Consider the following 20,298-nt stretch of genomic DNA (forward strand, 5'->3'; position numbering starts at 1 on the left):
TGGAGCTTTGGTTTTGTAGCATCGAGCATGTGGGTGTTTACTTGCCTTACTTCATTTAACCATCACAGTGACTCTTGAGGTACATATTATCCTCATCTTATGGATGAAGAAACTGAAGTTCAAAAAGGCCCAAGGTCAACTAATAGTGTCCAAGGCTCTTAAAAGCTCACTTTTTAAACTACAGAATCATTACTGAAAGTACTGTAGTCATAGTCCTTTCAGACCAGAATTAAGAACGCATAAATTTGACATTTTTGCTATTCAAAAAGAAGAAGAAAATTTTTGGCAGGCAGAACCAGGTTCTCCTGCTAGTATCTCTCTGACCTCTTTCGCTGATCTTGGTTCCTGATCCCACATGCATTTTGGATGTTTGATTTGGGGGTTGGAGCCGTCTTTCCTGGAAGTCACATTGAAGCACTTATTTTAGAGGTGGGAGATTATCTCTCACCCCACCTCCTAATGGCTTTTTCACTAGAAAAAGCACATTTATAGTTTCACTAGAAAAAAGCATGTATATAATTTACCTGTGAAAAAACGATTTCAGATGCTGACTTGGGGCGCTGTCTCACGGCAGATGGTCTTTACCTGTATACTACTAACTCAGTTGGAAGAGGAGTAAGCAAATTGGGGTCTGGATTACATGGTACTCTCAGGTCAGTTGCATGGAACTTGCTGAATGATTTGGCTGGAACATTTCCTTCCTTACATAAATCTCTATGAAGAAAACACCTGGGAGGTATACTCCCTCCCCCTCACCCCCAAGACTGACTAGTAACTAAATAAGTGCAAAACTTCATGTAATTTGGGTTTTCTTGCATTAGTGGACTCTTGTTCTGTAATGCATTTCGGCTTTGTTTTGACTCTAAAGAGCTTGGTGGCCCTCAGGTCATTGTTTCTAGCCAGAAATTCCTCTATGATCAGAATTACTATAATAGTGATTTCTCCATGTTGATGAATAGATGTTTTTCTACTTAAGTCTTTTTGTATTTGGATTTCACATTGAATTAACAGTGCTTTGCAGTTGGAATATATTAATCATTCTGTGAATTGCTGCCGAAAGAAACCACAATTTGAGATCCTTATATATTTAATTAGATCTTTTCCCCAACTTTTCCTCCTCTCTAATTTGTTGTGCAAAATTAATATTTGCTCTAGTTCATCAGCTGCAAAATGTTAATGCAATATATTTATTCTCCTTTAGATATTTTGCTCACTTAGTTGTTTTAAAAATTAGGTGGAAAATGTCTATTGTAGCGCATTGTGTGGTTTTGAACACTGCCTGGCTACTCAGCCTGTATACTTTTTTTCTTCTCTGCAGAGGTTTTGTGTACTGCCGGAACGAGGAGCTGGAACCAGGATGGGTTGCTTTTGGCAGTGGCATTCTTCTCCACCGGCCTGTTTCTTTTGATAATAAACCTCACTCCCTTTTCCAGGTCATTGACCAGAATACCCTTCAGGTAAAAAGAAAACCAAGACATTGTCTTTTTATATTCTGGAGTCAGTGAGGGAAGTTGCTGACCTCATCAGGAGTCAGAACACTGCTGATACAGTTTCCTGCCATAGTGACATCCTTATACTTGTCATCATTTAGGCATTCTGTATTTTTCTGATATCTTAGAGTTTCCCTAGGTGGTCTGCATGAATGTGCTCTCTAAGAGTTTCTAAGGCCATCAACAAATTTTTGTGATCAAAAAAAAAATTCTAGAGAGTCAAAGATGGTAGATACACTAGCTGCCCTTTTTTTTTTCTTTTGCCAGATCTATTTTGGGAAGGCATCATTTCCTTATTTGATTTGCTCTAAACAGCCTTTCTGTGGTAACGGGAGCCCTGAAATGAGTTTGGATAAAATCATTATGTGTTAGGGATTCAGAGCTCATCTTTAGTGCTTCCAAACATAGCAGTCTGTGCCAGCGCTTGCTGCACCGCGCTGCAGTCCCCTGCTTTTGTCTCTTCCCCACTGCCATGCATCCCTTTAAGTCTGGACCCCGTCTTACCCATCTTTGTGTGCTTAGAATGGAGCACGGTGCCCAGCATTGGACTGGTGATAATAGTAACTGTCCTTTATCAGCGTCTCTGTACCGGGCCCTGGTCTAGGCAATTTCCATACACTGTCTGTGAGGTAGAACAATGGCAGTTTTGTCTTACAGACGAGGCAGCTGAGGCTAGGCTTATTGTAAGCACTCCGTGAGGTTATCCTTTATGTTGAATGAAAGAATGTAGCTCCAACGTTAAGGGACTTGCCCAAGGCCACACAATAATGGCAGCATAAGAACTTGAACCCATGGTTCTCAGCACCTGAGTTCAAGCTTTTTACATTACTCCTTTCTGCCTTTCAACCAAAGATGAACTGCCTGGTTAGAGTTCCCATCCGTGGAGTGAATGCCCTGGGTGCAGTCCCATTCAGGACTTCCGTGGAATGTTGTGTCTCCTTTGTCTGTCACTCAACTATACCTTTCCTGGTGAACAGGAACTGTGTCTTATTCACTGTTGTATCTCCAAAACACACAGTAGCTGCTTAATTGTTAGATGAATAAAAAGAACAAATTGACAAATAAATGCCCAATTGACCTCATTTTCTTTTTAAGATTTTATTATTTGAGGGGTGCCTGGGTGGCTCAGTGGGTTAAAACCTCTGCCTTTGGCTCAGGTCATGATCCCAGGGTCCTGCGATTGAGCCCCACATCAGGCTCTCTCCTTGGCAGGGAGCCTGCTTCCCCACCCCTCTCTCTCTGCCTGCCTCTCTGCCTACTTATGATCTCTGTCAAATAAACAAATAAAATCTTTAAAGAAAGATTTTATTTGACAGCACAAGCAGTGGGGGGGGGGGCATCAGGCAGAGGGAGAGGGAGAAGCATGTTCTCCGCTGAACAGGGAGCCTCATGCGGGGCTCGATCCCAGGACCCCGGGATCATGACTTGAGCTGAAGGCAGATGCTCAACTGTCACCCAGGCGCCCCTTGACTTCATTTTTTATTATTAATGGGGACGGACGCAAATATGTCCTATATTTATTTTAAGTAGAATTATATGCCTGGGAATTAAACAGATGTTAAATCTTGGGACATGGTTGTGTTTTGTTTATTTGTTTTAAAGACTTTATTTATTTAACAGACAGAGATCACAAGTAGGCAGAGAGGAAGGCAGAGAAAGAAGGGGAAGCAGGCTCCCCGCTGAGCAGAGAGCCCGATGTGGGGCTCGATCCCAGGACCCTGGGACCATGACCCAAGCTGAAGGCAGAGGTCTTAACCCACTGAGCCACCCAGGCGCCCCGGGACATGGTTTTTATTTGAGGCAATATCCATTTCTTCTGTTTTGTTGCAGAAACTTCAGTTTTATCCAAGAAAACCATGTTTTCACTAAGTAGGTGATGTGCATTGGAGCAATTTGGGAGTTACTTAGGCCAATCAGTAGCTGTCAACTTTCTAGATTTCCTGGCACTACAAGTTCCAAAGTGTGGTTACAGCAACTACATTACTTTTTAACTTTTCAAATAGACAAAACAAGTCTGGAAAAAAAAAATCCTATGAAATGAGTTCAAGGGTCAGAAGTAACCTTAGGAAAATGAGTGACTCACCCCGAGAGATAGAATAACTGAAAGTGGTTCTTGCTGTTCCCGAAGGCATCTGACCTTCTCTAATTATTTTTATTTTGGGATTTTCAGTTCTGCTCCTACCCTCAGCATTTTTGAAAAACCTAGTCAGTAGTTTTCTGGGTCCCCATTTTCTCTCATTTTAAGGGCTTTTCTCTTACAGTAAACATGAGTATGTAACTGCTCATTTAATATGAAATGTTGCAAAGCTCATTCCTTATACTGAAACTGAACGAGGGTTAGTATTAGAAACACATGCCTTCGTGTCTGATACAGCGAATTGGCGGTTGTCTTTTTCCTCCAAGACAAGGGACTTGGTGCATCTCACTAAGCCCACGTGTGCTGGGTTAGGGTCTTGCATGTGCCTTGCTTGTTTTCTTTCTCTTTTCCCCTTGTCTCCCTTCTCTGCCTTCTCTCTTGTCTTCCTTCTGCCCTCTTTTTCACTTCCTTCCATATTTATTAAATAACTGTGTTGGACTCTGAATTAGGTACTGGGATATAAAAGTAAATAAGATACAGTCCCTATCCTTTTAAATATAATTAATAGTCTGAAATTCTTACTAAGGAAAACTTAGGACATTTCAGCAAGGACTATTTCTCTAAAGCTTTATTTTCAATATTTGACAAAATACATGCTTAGCAGGTTCTATTACTTCAGCCTCTTTTGTCTGTTACATGGCCCATTGAATGAATTTTTGTATTTTTGTCATGTAATTTTTCTCTCTTAGAGCTAGTAGTTTTGACCAGGAAGCCTATGAATTCTGATCTTGGACTTAATAGCTTGAGTGATGAACTGGTAGAATTAATAACTTGTATGTCACACTAATGAAGTTTTCTTCCCTTTCATGTCCAGGTGTGCCACGTGGTGCCCATGCCAGCCAATCATCTCCCCGTTGGCAGCACCATGAGCACTGTGCACCTTTCTTCAGATGGTACTTATTTCTATTGGATCTGGTCCCCTGCCAGTCTGAATGAGAAAACCCCTAAGGGACATTCTGTCTTCATGGATATTTTTGAACTTGTGGTAAGATTCACTTTCTCATTTTGTGTCTTTGCAGAGAAATTTTCTTTTGGTTTCTTTTTGTATTTGTTAACAAAGGACCCAAGAAAGTTGGGAGTATGTACAGTGTGTCCACTCTTGCTTCTAAATTGGCTTTTCTTTTGGATTTCTTTCAAGGTTTCTTTGTTTGGAGTTATGACACAGATAAAGCCAAGTTTTCTGAAGGTTAATCTGGCAACAGTGCAGATAATAATAGTTAATGTGTAGACAGTGGAATTTTTCTTTTTTTTAAGATTTTATTTATTTGACAGACACAGTGAGAGGGAACACAAGCATGGGGAGTGGGAGAGGGAGAAGCAGACTTCCCGCTGAGCAGAGAGCTGATCCCAGGACCCTGGGATCATATCCAAGCAAATGGCAGAAGCCTGATGACTGAGCCACCCAGGCGCCCCAGACAGTGGGATTTTTAAGTACAAATGGTCATGGGGCTTGATGGAAATGTGGAACTAAATTGCAGTGGCAAGACTGGGACTAGGGTCGATACTGGGAGTCTCTGTGAGACAATTAAAATCATGAGCAGGCATTTATTCAGTAGATACTGTGTACTGTAAGTCAGACAGCGTTGTCTTTAGTCGTGGGATTACAGTGATGGGCAAAGTGAACAGCAACCTTGCTCTAATGGAGCTTGAATTCCACCTGGTGGGTGGGTTCAGGTGGTAGTGGTGGAGTGAAAAAAAAAAAAATCAAGAAATGAGCAAACCAGCAGATAAGATAATTTTAGGTAGCAAGGAAAAGCAATAGTTAACCAGATGAAGAAGTTGGGGAATAGGAGAGAGTAGAATGTTCTAGGGAGAGGAGGCCGTAGGTGCAAAGACCCTGTGACAGGAGCAAGCATGTGTGGTTTTTTTTTTTGTGTTTTTTTTTTTTTTAGTATTTTATTTATTTGACAGAGAGAAATCACAACTAGGCAGAGAGGCAGGCAGCGAGAGAGGAGGAAGCAGGCTCCCCGCGGAGCAGAGAGCCCGATGCAGGGCTCGATCCCAGGACCCTGGGATCATGACCTGAGCCGAAGGCAGAGGCTTTAACCCACTGAGCCACCCAGGCACCCAAGCATGTGTGTTTTAAGACAGTGGCCAGGGTGGCTAGAATGCATAGGAGAGAGCTTAGTATAAGAAAAGAGTAGGAGTCCTGGTAGTCTAGAATTGTACTTGTCTGCTGTGGCAGGCTGTAGCCACATGTGGCTATTTAAATTTAAATTAAGGGGCACCTGAGTGGCTCAGTGGGTGAGGCCTTTGCCATCGTTCGATTCAGGTCATGATCTCAGGGTCTTGGTATCAAGCCCCGCATCAGGCTCTCTGCCCGGCGGGGAGCCTGCTTACCCCTCTCTCTCTGCCTGCCTCTCTGCCTATGTGATTTCTCTTTGTCAAATAAAGAAATAAAATCTTTAAAATAAATAAATAAATTTAAATTAGAATTAACAAAATTAAAACTTTAGTTGCTCACTCGCAATAGCCAGCTTCAGGTGCTCAGTAGCCACATGTGACTGGCTTCTGTATTAAACATCAAAAATCTAGAACATTTCCATTGCTGAAGACCTATAAAAGAAAAAAATGCCCCAAGCCAATGCGTGACAAAAACTTTTTTTAATGATGTAATTTACAGCCTCCTTCTGGGAAGAAATTCACATTCCTGGAAAAAATAAATACAACACTGAAGTGATTTTTGAATAGATTTTAGTAGGATTTAAACGTCTTCTGGGAAACCTGTCCCCTATCCGCCAGCTAACTATCAGTCAGGCGTCTAGTATCATAAAGTACATTCTCTTCTATTTCTATCTGGTTTCTCCACTTAATCATCATTTTTTTTATAAGATGTTCCAGCCACAGTGAGTCTTTGAATTGGTCTGCTAGAGATTGTGCTACTTGAACATGTGTTCATGATTGTCAGAAGAGCTTTTTGTTGTTGTGGTTTTTAACAGACTTACCAGCTGGCTAAATGATCTAGGTCTTTATCCTAAGTATAATGGGAAAACATTAAAGAATTGCCCCTTTCTCTGATATGCTACTATTAAGTTAAAAGAAAAAACCATATCAAAGAAATACATGAACATGGACCAAAGCTTCAGGTAGCACATCCAGGCTCCTCAGGAAAAGTGAGAGTCCCTCATCTGGCCTCTGGGTGCTTCCCATAGGTGCTCACTTTCATGGTTTCCACTTTTCATTCTTCTGGTGGTTGCCTTCATTTCTATAAGTAAAAAACTATATTGCTGTTTTTTGATTTATGCACATCATATATTTCGTGTTATTTTCCTCCCTGCTATAGACAAGGATTTGGTCCAGTTCCTACTCTTTTCTTTTTCCTCATAATCTATTTATTTTAATTCCTCTTTTGGTTATCTTTGTAACTTGCCGTGAAACCTGTATTTCTTGTTCCTCAGCTCGAGATGTTTCTGCATCTCCCATTCCTCTTCTTTAGGAGCTGGAGATAGTATCCCTTCCTGTTCCTCAGTGGGGGCAAGCCTAGACTTGAAGTGGGTATATGTTTAGGGGAAAACCAAGAGGAAGAGAGAGGAGTCACCCCTGCCAACTGTAGAGAGACATGGGAATTGGGGGCATGAGGTGTGGTGTAGAGCCATGGTGCGAGGCCTAGAGGCTGAAAGTTAATAAAAGGAGCTGTGCTCCCCTTTGCTGGTGTACACGTTTGTACTTTGGCTGCCTGGGTGAAAGACTGGACTTTATTTTCTGAAGAAACTGAATGACTCTGGAAAAAAGATCTCCATGTACGGACATTAGGGTTCATTTAAGGAAAAGGCTTGCTGCCCTAGTGAATCACTAGTGAGGTCTCCAGTAAGCAAGCCTCAGCCATGTGCACAGCATTGCTGTTCAGTGCTGAGCTGTTTAAAAAAGAGCAGATACCAAAACAAAATAACAACAAAAAAACAGCAACCCAAGAAATCCACACAACCCAGAAACAAGACAAAACAAAACCCAACCCAACAAAACCCCAAACTTTGGAGAGAGGTATGTGTGGAGGGGAAGAAAAAACTGCCAACATTTTTTTTAAACTATTGAAGCCAGGTGATGGCCCCATGGGGGAGCTTGTTGTTCTTTTGTGCACATTTAAAAAGTACCTTATTGGGGCACCTGGGTGGCTCAGTGGGTTAAAGCCTCTGCCTTGGCTCGGGTCGTGATCCCAGGATCCTGGGATCGAGCCCCGCGTGGGGCTTTCTGCTCATCAGGAGGCCTGCTTCCTCCTCTCTCTCTGCCTGCCTCTCTGCCTGCTTGTGATCTCTGTCTGTCAAATAAATAAATAAATCTTAAAAAAAATAAAAAATAAAAAAAAAATACCTTATTAAAAATTTAGACAACCGAGGATTTCTAGACCAATGAGGGAAGCCTCCAATATGAAAATTAAAAATCAGAAAAAGAGCCAATAGAAGTAGAATAAAACTTTGTAAACACTAACACTGTGGGCATTGAGAAGATCTTGCACTCATACAACACAAGAGGTCAGGAGAAAAGACCAGAGAATCGGCAAGAGCTCCTGGAAATGAAGACTAGGGTTGTCAACATTGAAAAAATAAAAGGGTTGAAAATAAGAAATCTCCCAGAAAGCAGGACAGAATAGAATAAAGAACAGTAAATACGAGAGAAGAGATAAAAAAAAGAAAATGTAAGGAGCAATCCCGCTACAGTCCTAGTAATAGGCATTCCAAAAAGAGAACAGAAAACAAAGAGGACAGCATGATCAAAGAGGGAATGCAAGAGAAACATCAGACGAAAGGACCCTGGTGTCTAGATTAACTGGTCTCTGACACAGTGAACTAAAAATTCCCACACGGCGGCATATCATCCTGAAATTTCAGATGATCAGGGGTAAAAAGAAAGTTCTGAAGCTTCTAGAGATAAAATCCTGTACAATTGAGGAATAAGGAAAGCCCCCTCCTATTCAGTAGCATTATCAGACATAAAAACCGAGTAGTTCTCTCAAAATTCAGAGGGAAACTGATTTGCAGCCCAGAAGTTAGTCATGCAAAAGGTCCCTCAAGTGGGAAGACAACAAAGATATTTTGAGACCTATAGTTGTACAGTCAAAAGCCCATACCTGCCCTGGAGGAAACAGAACAACTAAAATAGCCTCTGTCAGTGGCACTAAATGAAAAGTTGGGGCTGAAGGAACCTGTGTTAGATTAAAGGAACAACCTTTGAATCCTTTTTGGAGTCTGTATCAAACCATTAAAAAATATTTTAGAGACTTTAGAATTTGAATATTAAACCAAGAGTTTAACTTTTTTGAAGTATGTTAATTGTGGCTCTATAAAAATGTCCACATTTTTAGAGATGTGTAGCAAAGTATTCAGAAGTAGAATTACATGTCTGAGATCTGCTTTCGAATGCTTGAGCAAAAAAAATGGTAGGTCAAACCGCTCTGGCAGTATGTGGGTCCTAGCTGAATCCTGAAGGAGGTTCATTAGACTGTTCTCTGTTGTTGTATGTTTGAAAGTTTTAATCAAATAAATAAAGCAACACTAGCCACTGGTTTAGCAGCTTCTAAAATGCTAAACACGGATCTCTGGCTTATTGCCTCTGGTACGTCTATGGGATGGAACCCTGTGTAGCCGTTAGGAAGTGTGAGGCGGATCTGCATAGGCCAACTAGATGAATTGCCAAGTTACGCTGTTGAGTGCAGAAAGCTAGGTTCAGAATACTATATTCACTACCTGCTGTGTAATAAAAGTTGGGGGGAGGGTGGATTCCTTCTGCATTTGTCCTCCTGCATTAATGGCTTTCCTCTCCGTGGGTCATTCACCACAGCATACAAATACATAAGAGGATATCCTGTCTTGTAAGGAAAGAAAAACAACAAAAACAACTCCCTTGACCCATACCCACCTCCACTCTCCTATCTTTGGCTTCCCTTTACAGCACTACATTTGTAAGAGTTTATTCTTACTGTTTTTGTGTTCTTTCCTTCCATTCAGTCTTGAGCCTGCTGTAGTCAGTCTTGTATCCTCATCCCACGCCACCAAGACCGCTAGCTCTTCCACATTTGCCAGGGACTTGCACCTTACCGAGTTCAAGGTCAACTTCCTTGTCTTTTTACTTGACCTTTTAGCAGTATTTAATGTGGTTTATCACTCCCTCATTCCTGAAACGGTTTCAGTTGGCTTGTGGGACCTCTCCTAGGACTTTCCTGCTACTGGTTGTTCCTGCTCAGCCCCATCTTCGCTACCTCTCAACAATTACGTTCTTCGGGACCTGTTTCCAGGATGCCTTCCATCGCTGTCTGCTCTTACTCTCTGGCTGGTCTCCTACTGTTAGGTAGCTTCAAACACCTCAGTGTATTGTTGGTGCTCAAATCTGTTTAGCCAGAACCTGTCCCCCAGAGCTCTGGCTGCATACCGATGTGGTTGTGATATTTTTATGCACAGGATAGGAGACTTTTCCAGTTGGAAGTCTGATCATCACTGCAAGCTAAATATGCCCCCAGCCATACTCCTGATTTTACCCCAGAGCTGCTCTTCCTGGCTTTCCCATCTCAGTTGATGGTGTCTCTGTCCTTCCACTGCTGCCCAGAGACCTTTAGTGTTACACTTGAATCCTCTTTTCCCTCCCAAACTCCATCTATAGTCAGCAAATGGGGTCTGCTCAACCCCAGGGTTGAGCCCTTCACCTTCACCCCTTCACCTACTATTGTCTGCACCTGCAGCCCTCCATCTTTCACACTGCTCTAGCCACAGCCAGCTTCCTTGCTCACCCTCAAACACACCAAGTGCACTCCCACCTCGGGGCCGTCGTGCTTTCCTCTCACAGATAACCATGAGGCTTGTTTTCACGTTTTTTAGGTCTCTACCCCAATAAGCACCTTATTAAAAAGAACTTCCTTACCATTCTATAGAAAACATTTTATATGTGGGGCACCTGGGTGGCTCAGTTGGTTGTCTGACTCATGATTTCAGCTCAGGTCATGATCTCTGGGTCATGGGCTCAAGCCCCATGCTGTACCCTGCAGGCAGAATGCGGAGTCTGCCTGAGATTCCCTCACCCTCTGCCCGCCTCACGCCTGGCCCCTGACACTCTCACTCATGCATGAGCCGATCTCTCTAAGTAAAATATTTTATACGAAATTAAATCCTATCCTTTCTTATCCCTTTTACCCTGCTTTGTTTTTCTTTATAACTCATTATTATCCACTTATTTACTTATCTGTTGACTATCCTTGGCCTAGAATGTCAGCCCCAGATGGGTAGGGATTTGGGTCTCTTGTTGACTGCTGTGTCCCCAGCACCTGGAACAATGCTTGGCACACAGTAGGTGTTTACAAAATATTCGTTGGATGAATGGAAGCATCAGAAATTGGTTGCCTCAGGGCACCTGGGTAGCTTGGTTGGTTAAGTATCTGACTTACCCTTGCGTCATGGTCCTGGGATTGAGTCTCATGTTGGGATCCCCACTCAGTGGGGAGTCTGCCTGTCCCTCTCCTTCTCCCTCTCCCTCTGCCCCTTTCTCTGCACATGCTCTCTCTTTCTCTCAAAAATCTTAAAAAAAATAAATAAAACGGTTACCTCTAGCAAGGCTTGCTTTCCATCATCTTTTTGTTTTAAAAGTTTAAAAATGGGCTTAAAAATTTTAAGTGAATTTTTAGTAATCTTTATGTCAGTGTGGGGCTCAGACCCCTGACCCCAAGATCAGGAATCACATGCTCCACCAACTGGGCCAGCCAAACGCCCTCAAGTAAATTTTTATAAAAAGAAGAACTTGGTTAATAGCATTGAATTGTGTTGAGAAGTCAACATTGAAGTTGAAAGAGGTCATTGATTGGAGAATATGGAGGCCATGGATAGTAGCCTTAGCAACAGCCGTTGTGGGGAATCAGAGGAGTGAAGGCAGGTAGTCGGTTGATTGTGGTGAAGAAGGTAAGATGAGAAGAACAGCTAATTCTCTCTAGAGGTTTGTCATGAGAAAAAGGAGAGAAAGAAGAGGGAGGTAGTAGAGTAGACTGTGGGGATTGTTGAAGTATTTTCAACTTTGTTTTTAAAATTTTAACTTATTGAACAGATAATAAAGTCATCTTCAAAATTGCCATAGTCATAGCCCTCTGATGAACTGCCTTGGCCAAACCAAACAAAAAAGCTTATTCAACGCCCCCCCCCCCCCATTTATTGAGGTACTGCTGACAAAAAATAAACTTTTAAGGTGATGGTTTGCCATCAGCGTATATTGTGAAATGATTACCGATTTCAAGTTAGGTAATATCTGTCACGTCGTGTGTCTACCACGTTTCTGTGCATGTATGTCACCACTTAAGATATGCTCTTAATAACTTCTAAGTATACTTTGTGATTAGCCGTAGTCACCATGCTGTAGAGATCCCCAGAACTCACTCATTTTCTGAGAGTTTGTACTCTTAGACCAACATCTCCCATCTCTCTCGCCCCACAGCCTCTGGCAACCACAGTTTTTTCTGTTTCTGTGAGTTTGACCTTTTTTGTCTTCCAAAGGGAGATCATACAGTCTTTCTCAGTCAGATTTATTCACTGAGTGTAATACTCTCAAGGCCCATCCATGTAGTCACAAATGGCAGGGTTTCGTTTTTGAAAAGGCTGAAGACTAAAATTCTTTATTTTTCTGATTCATGGAAAATTTTGGTTTCTAAATAGTATAAATATTTGCTGCTTAGATGTGCCTAATGGTAATTATTGGAAAGAATTAGGTTTACTATGAATTATGATTTCACTCAGAAACTTGGGAGTACTGATAAATTTCTCTCCAAATTTAGTGATGGTTACCTTGTTTTGAATACTTTTAAAAATAGTCTATTTATATAGTTCTAAGAATTCAAATGATACAAAAGTCTCCCACCTACCCGCCTTCTAATTCATTTTCTTCCCTCCATAGAGGCAAATAATGTTAACACGTTTTTCTGTATTCTTCCTAATATGGGCATGTACAGATACACATGCACATTTTTTCATTTTCTGTTTTTACACAAATGCTAATTTGTTATACTTTTTTTTTTTTTTTTTAAAGTAAGCTCTGTGCCAGCATGGGGTTTGAACTCAAAACCCTGAAATCAAAAGTTGCATGCCCTACCAACTGAGCCAGCCAGGTGCCACCCCCTCCTTTAAAAAAAAAAATAAATAAATCTTATGCCCAGTGTGGGGCTTGAACTCACAACCCTGAGATCAAGAGCCACATGTTATACACATTTCTGTACCTCATGCAAGTGAGTAGTGAGAGGGTGGTGATGGGTAAGGTCAGATAGGTAGATGGGACCATTTCATGTAGGGCCTTGTAAGGTACTTGGATTTTATTAGAGGGGACATGAGGAGCTCTTAGAGAGTTTTGAGCAGGCTCTGGTTTTAATAGTTCATGGCAGCTTTTGGGTCAAGAATAAAGCAAGATTTAAAGATTCGTAAAGAGACTAAACAGCTGTAGAAGAGACCATTTTTAGTTTTATAATCAGGAGACAGATCTGTATTTTTTTGAGAAGGTGTGAATGTGAGTGCAGGTTGGGGGGAGAGGGAGAGAGAGAGAGAGAGAGAGAGACTGTCAAGCAGAGTCCATGCCCAGCATAGAGCCCCACACAGAGCTTGATCTCATGACCCTACATGACCCAGCTGAAATCAGGAGTTGGGCACTTGACCAACTGAGCCACCCAGGTGCTCCCAGAAATTAAATAACTAAAAACCTATTTTTGGCATCTCAAATATCACCGGCTTCTTTCGTTGTCATTTCTTATGAAAAATCAGCTGAGTCTGATCTACAAAATAGGTGTACTGGTATTTAGCATCAGGGGAAAACAGAAAGATTGAGGGCTGGCTAAAATGCATAGGTAATCAGCAGGATCTTACTGGCTGTGCTGGTCTCTCAAAATGAGTTCTGATTCACTCAGAATGGAGTAGATAAGTAATCATGACATAAGGTGGACTATAGGAATATAATTAGCACAACGTAAAGAAAGGGAATATAGAGAATGTTCTATCTAACAAACTATTAATATGGAACAATCTCTGACTTTGGGGGTATTTCAATTAACTGCTCAACAAACAAGCTCAAAACTGACTGCTAGCAGTAATGATTTAGAGGTTGGTGGGACTCAGTTGGGTGGTAGTCCTTCTGTGTGTGGGGAAGCTGAGGTCACCTCTGCAGCTTCATTCAGCTGGGAGCTTGACTGGGGCTGTAATGGTCAAGACTGCCTCTTATTCTCTGGCTTTTCAAGAGCACAAGTGCTCCTCAAGCCTCTGCTTGCATCATGCTTTCTGGTGGCCAAGGCCAGAGTCAGTGTGCGAGGAAACTAAATGAGAGCATGACTTCAGGTTGCATCATTCCCTGGGGCCACCAGTGTCCTAGCCTGCCACTTGGAGCCACAGTCTTTTGCAGTTCTAAGACACTTAGACACTGGTCCTTAAGACTGCGGAATAACATGGGGCGCCTGGGTGGCTCAGTGGATTAAGCCGCTGCCTTCGGCTCAGGTCATGATCCCAGGGTCCTGGGATCGAGCCCCGCATCGGGCTCTCTGCTCCGTGGGGAGCCTGCTTCCTCCTCTCTCTCTGCCTGCCTCTCTGCCTACTTGTGATCTCTCTCTGTCAAATAAATAAATAAAATCTTTAAAAAAAAAAAATAAAAAAATAAAAAAATAAAAAGACTGCGGAATAACAGAATCTTCTATAACTCCTTTCTTGCCTTTTCAGAGCACATTTTTTACATCTTCTGTTTTGTGCTGAGGTCTTCCTGCCCCCACATGTACACACTCTCCATAAACCGCTGTTCTTCAGAGAGATTCAGTGACCATTTTATTGCTATTTTGTCCTCTTTATGTCCCTTCCTAAACATATGGTCAGCATAGTAATGGGCACTCTAGGTCCCTTCTCTTTTCCCCACAGGTTTATTATTTCCTTTAAATTATGATCTGGATGACTGAGATGCCCTTCATTCATCAGTATTCATCTCGTACCTACTACTACTCTTTGTCTGGGTAGCAGGGTAACAGACCTTTGTTTTAAAGGAGCTCACAGGAGGGTGGGGAGATAGTAAGAAACAACAAAACCGTTTCAGCTAGAGATAAATGAAAGAGGCGAGAAAATAAAACAGGGTGAGCTGACAGTGAGTGGGGTGGAGGTGGGGAGCAGCTGAAGTTCACCTGGCAGATCCGGTCTTTCTAAGGAAGGACACTGGAGCTGAGACCTGAATGATAAGCACCGTCCCTCCTGATGGATAGGGTGACCAAGCATCCCAGTTTACCTGGGGCTGAGATTTCTCCGCTCGTGGGATTCTTGGCGCTAAAACCAGGACAGGCCTGAGCAAACTGGAATAGTCGTTGAATCCAGGAAGGGGGAACAGCGAGTCACAAGGCCTGGAGTTAGGAGGAAGTGTGGCACTCTGGAGATGTGACAGAAGGCCAGTGTGACCTAAAGCATAGTGAGGAAGGGTGAACAGAAGCAGGCGAGGCTGGGAAGTCCGTGGAGGATGGACCGTATGGGCCTTCATAGTAGTTTGGGTTTTATTTTAAGTGTGTTGGGAGGCTACTGCAGGGTTCTGAGACCAGAAGGCCATGGTTTTGTTTATGTTGGTGAGTGACCATTGGCTGGTGTGCAGAGAGGAGAGCATGAGGGTGTCCAGGTGGAGACAGGAGGCCACGTAAGAGGCTGGTTCAGTCCTCAGGCTTAGGAGGATGGTGGCCTCTGCCAGGAGGCTTCCGGGAGGGAAGCTTCTTGGAGCTACAAACTCACTGCTGCTGACTCCTCCTGGGCTCTTTCCCTCCTTTCTAGATCGGTAGCTTTGCAGTCCTGAAGAGCTTCTCTGCCAAGTAGAGGTTCCCAGATTTACCACTCCGTGCACCAAACTGCAGCCCTCTTTGCTGCCCCAGGTGCTCTACCGACAGCTCCGTGTTTTCAAAGCAAAGTACTTGAGCACAATAGCATCGTTTTTTTGTAGGTCTCCATTGATTTTTCTCATGGGGCAGATTGGGTAATGCTTTTGAATGCCAAGCTTAGAGTGATTGATTTTTATCTTGGATGCCTTTGAAGGGTTCTTCTTAGAGTTGTGGGACATAAATAGAGCTCTGCTCGGTAAAGGTTGCTCTAGCTGGAGGGTGGGGGAGAACGCTGTGGCTGTGTTACATTTTAGGCGACAGTAGGCTATTTGAGAGGAAATGCCGGGGAGTGGGAGGCAGTCAGAGAAGGTGGGACTGGATCTCAGTAGCAAGGACGCGTCTGTTTATAGGAACGTGGGAGTCACACCACAAAGAAGTGGGATTGGATTCAAGTGAGGATGCCGGTTTGTTTATTCAGTCAGGCATCAAGTATTTACTGCTGTCCCTTGAGAGCCGAAGATGTTTTTGGTGAACAATGCAAGCAGAATCCCTGTTTTGGGGGGAGCCGGCATTCTTTCGGGGTGGGGGAGGTAGATGAGCAAAGAATAAATGAATTGATGAGTAAGATAACTTCAGAGAGCCGTAAGCGCTGTGTGGGTAACAGGACAGGGTGATGTGCTCTGGCTTGGGAAGGGGTGGAGGAGACTCTCCTTTGGACTGGTCGTCTGGAAGGTCTCTTTGAGGAGGTGATGTTCTGCCTGAGACCTGAATGAGTGGAAAGAGCCAGCCACGGGAAGAAGTGGGGACACATTGTTCCAGGCAGAGGTCTCAGACACCAGAGGCTGGGTCTAATCCCAGGCAGGCTTCTGTGCAAGCAAGTGGAGATTGTGGAACCAAAAAATACGAGAGCAAGGAGGGCAGGGACTGTGTTAGTTCAGCTCACTAACAGAGTACCTTACACAGAGGTCAGTGTTCATATTAAAAAGACCCAAACCAGGATTGTGTTCTACCAAAACTGTGGAAAGAGAGCCCCAAGAAGCCTGGCAAACATAGTATAGCCCACATGGAAGATAAGGAAGAGGTAGATGGTTTTAGTTTCAGGTTATACGTAGACCATCACGCATGTCCACTTGTTGGAGGAGGTGGAGTTAAGCCCTCTAAAGGGGAAGAAGGGGCAAGGAAATAGAAATAGAATTTTTAGACTCTCCAAGAGTCCAAAGTCCAAGAGTCTCTCATCACTTGTGAATGTGTCATAAAGGTCTCCCCAACTCTGTGCAGCCCTCTCTGGGACCTTTCCTGGCTATACTTCTGAATTTGCTTGCTTTCTTCTTCTCTGTTACCGACCTTTCAAGTTGAACTCCTTTGCTTTTTATTTGCCTCTGTTAAGCCTTGCCTCTCTGCCCTCGCATCCCCTCTTGTCCTCTCTAGCCCAGAGCAGCGGGCCGGTCCCATTTGCCTTTGCTAGTGGCATCAGTCTCTGGGGCTCCTGCCAGATCCAGCAGCTTGGGTCTAGAAGGGAACAGGAAGATGCAGAAGCATGAGATGTAATTTGAGATGTTCACCAGTGAATGGAAGTGGAGAAAAAGGAGGGTGCTTGAGTGGGCCGCCAAGGTCTTGTTTAAGGTCTGTGTATACTTGAAACCAGCAAGAAGGAAGACATAAGGAAGACTGACAATAACAGGGCAGAAGGGAGTTAATTAAGGGAGCAGTTAGGAGGCAGAAGCAGAAGAGTTAACCTTAAACTGCAGGAGGCGAACGCACTTCTTCCTCTGAATTCAGAGGAAAAGAAGGATAAATGAGGCTGAATACAGATACTTGAATTGGAAGAGAGATGGGTGGGAGCAGCCTCCAGGAAGTGGTCTGGATCTTTTCAGCAGGAAAGCCAGCTAGGTACTCTGCTGAAAGTCAAGCTTGAAATTGAAGGAATTTTGGAATCCCCACTGCAGAGATTGTGTTGGCGAATCAAGTGTTGAAGGAAGAACTGCTGAGCCCCAGCAAGGATCCAGCTGCTGCTGGCATGTATTTGTAGTAGACAAAGTCTGCCTTTCTCCAGGATTGCCGCGCCAGCGCCCAAGCAGCTGGGGCTAATGTCAACTGCTGTCAGTACAGAATTTGGATTTTAGCCACTAATTATATTTCAAGAAGACATTATCTTCCTAGTTGTACTTAATCGTAAATCAGAAATGGATTGATTTGTTTTCCTCTCATCTTACTTGTACCTGTCAGAAGCTTGTAATTAGGGAGAGCTGCCTGTGGAATTCAATACAGAGAATTTTAATCAACTGCCTTTTGTAGAACCTCTTAAACTTGGTTCACTGAAAAAAAAGAAAAATTTAAAAATTCAAAAAAATAAAACGTGGCTCACTGCTTTTAGAATCTATGCTGTTAGGAAAAATGAAAGCTCAAACTTACCTTGCCTTTCTTTTGTTCTCAGTTGTTTGTTTATTTTTTTTTTTAATTTTATTTATTTATTTGACAGAGATCACAAGTAGGCAGAGAGCAGGCAGAGAGAGAGGGGGAAGCAGCCTCCCTGCTGAGCAGGGAGCCTGATGTGGGGCTGAATCCCAGGACCCTGGGATCATGACCTCAGCCAAAGGCAGAAGCTTAATTAACCTGCTGGGCCAACTGCCCAGGTGCCCCTGTTCTCAGTAGTTTTGTTTTTGTTTTTTTTTTTTTTTAAGATTTTATTTATTTATTTGGCAGACAGAGATCACAAGTAGGCAGAGGCAGGCAGAAAAAGAGGGGGAGGCAGGGTCCCCACTGAGCAGAGAGCCCTGTGGGGCTCGATCCCAGGACCCTGGAATCACGACCTGAGCCAGAGGCAGAGGCCCTAACCCACTGAGCTACCCAGGCATCCCTGTTCTCAGTAGTTTCTATAGAACACTTAAGTTTTGAGGTGTACATCTACTCAGGGGCAGGTTTTGGAAAAGCTTTTGAGCAGCCAGATCACAATGATACCATTTTTGAGTAGAAATCTGCTGACTTGGTAGAAACCAGTATCACTGAAGGATGACCTCTTTTTCTTTAACCACTAGGTTGAAAATGGTGTATTTGTAGCCAACCCGCTTCAGGAACGCACAATTCTGATGAGGAAAGAGGGCGAATCTGCAAAAAGCATTAATGAGATGCTTCTGAGTAGACTTTCACGCTACAGAGCCTCCCCGTCCGCAACGCTGGCTGCCCTTACTGGCTCCACCATCTCCAACACACTGAAAGAAGACCAAGCAGGTACGCTGCCCTTCACTCACTGTATCTGTTTATCTTGTGTATCTCCACTCAGCTACATATATATCTTTTAAGACTTCATTTTCTAGAGCAGTTTTAGGTTCATAGCAAAACTGAGAGGAAGGTAGAGAAATTTCCCATAAACCTCCTGCCCCACACATGCGCAGTCCTCCCCCTTACCTAGAGGTGGTATGTTTGTTGCAGTTGGTGAACCTATATTGACCTGACATGATCACCCCAAGTCCAGAGTATACCCTTGGTGGTGTGGATTCTATGGGTTTAGGCAAACATGTGATGACAGGTCTTCACCATCATGATATTGTACAGAGTATCAAGCCTGTTCATGGCTTGATACATTCAGCTTGTGGTTTGTGAGAGTTGCCTCTGGAATTTGGGCAGTACTTTTATCTTTTTTTTTTTTAAGTGTACTTATTTTTAGTAATCTCTACACCCAGTGTGGGGCTTGAACTCACAACTTCAAGACCAAGAACGCATGCTCCTCTGACTGAGCCAGGCAGGCATCCCTTGGACAGCACATTTTATTGAGTGCTCATGGTGTGCCATATAAAGCACTTGCCTTTATGTACTTTGCCTTTTTATTTCCAGGCCATCCATTTTTTTTTTTTTTTTAAATTCCAAACCATTACATATTGGCTATAGACATGAATTGTCATGAATCTATAATAATTCAAACAGCCCTGTCTTTAACTGTAAATACCTTATCATTAATGTAAATTGATTTCATGTTTAGCGTATGCTTCATAAATGTAAAAAAATTCATGTTTAGCATTGTCTTCACTAAATACAATCTTGGCCAAGCAAATAAGAGGCAAACCTTCCACAATGGAGGTTGCTTTTTCTAGAATTTATCACGTAGTGTTTGTACTTTAATATTTTAAATAGGTAATGTGTTTATAGAGTTTGAAAGTAGAAGCAATATAGAAAGGTATGTACAAAGAAATCTTAGTCTCACATCTCGGCATGTTATACATTTTGCCCCTGCACTGCCTCCTGTAGGTAGCTGTATTTATTAGTTTTTATTTAACCTTACAAAATTTCTTTATGCAAATACAATTAAAGACAAACTTATGTGTTCTTATTTTCCTCCTTTTTTGTTTAAATAAAAAAAAAGCCTACTAAGCATACTGTTCTGTACTTCCTGAGATAAGCCCTTAAGAGGCTCATGAACACACTGCCCAAAGCTTTATACATCTTAAGTGTATCCATCCTGATCTTCACCAGACTTCCAAGGCCATCTATGGCCAAAACAAGGTTAAGAACCATTATTCTTTTTTTTTTTTTTTAAAGATTTTATTTATTTATTTGACAGAGAGAGATCACAAGTAGGCAGAGAGGCAGGCAGAGAGAGTGAGAGGGAAGCAGGCTCCCTGCCAAGCAGAGAGCCCGATGCGGGACTCGATCCCAGGACCCTGAGATCATGACCTGAGCCAAAGGCAGCGGCTTAAACCACTGAGCCACCCAGGCGCCCCAAGAACCATTATTCTTGATGAATTTGCAGATTACACCAACTATGTGACTCTATAACAAACCATGGACTGTAGTAAAATATAAGGCTAGAAAATATGCCATATATAGAAAAATGCATTTGAATTAATGTTTAATGAACTTAATGCAGTTTTATGCTTTAATCCTTTCACACTGAAATGTTG

At 42.8% G+C, this 20,298-nt stretch overlaps 1 protein-coding gene across 7 annotated transcripts in view; it reads left to right on the forward strand.

Moving 5' to 3' along the window:
- HECTD4 (HECT domain E3 ubiquitin protein ligase 4) overlaps nt 1-20,298 on the forward strand; it is a 181,631-nt gene that overhangs the window by 61,302 nt on the left and 100,031 nt on the right. For all 7 annotated transcript variants that reach the window (XM_046025933.1, XM_046025934.1, XM_046025937.1 and 4 more), the window contains exons 5-8: nt 545-653; nt 1,319-1,457; nt 4,442-4,612; nt 18,439-18,631. In XM_046025933.1, the coding sequence (XP_045881889.1) occupies nt 545-653; nt 1,319-1,457; nt 4,442-4,612; nt 18,439-18,631 (612 nt within the window). The remainder of the gene's footprint in view (nt 1-544; nt 654-1,318; nt 1,458-4,441; nt 4,613-18,438; nt 18,632-20,298) is intronic.

Source organism: Meles meles, chromosome 12 (genome assembly GCF_922984935.1).
Source record: "Meles meles chromosome 12, mMelMel3.1 paternal haplotype, whole genome shotgun sequence".
NCBI classification, from domain to species: domain Eukaryota; kingdom Metazoa; phylum Chordata; class Mammalia; order Carnivora; family Mustelidae; genus Meles; species Meles meles.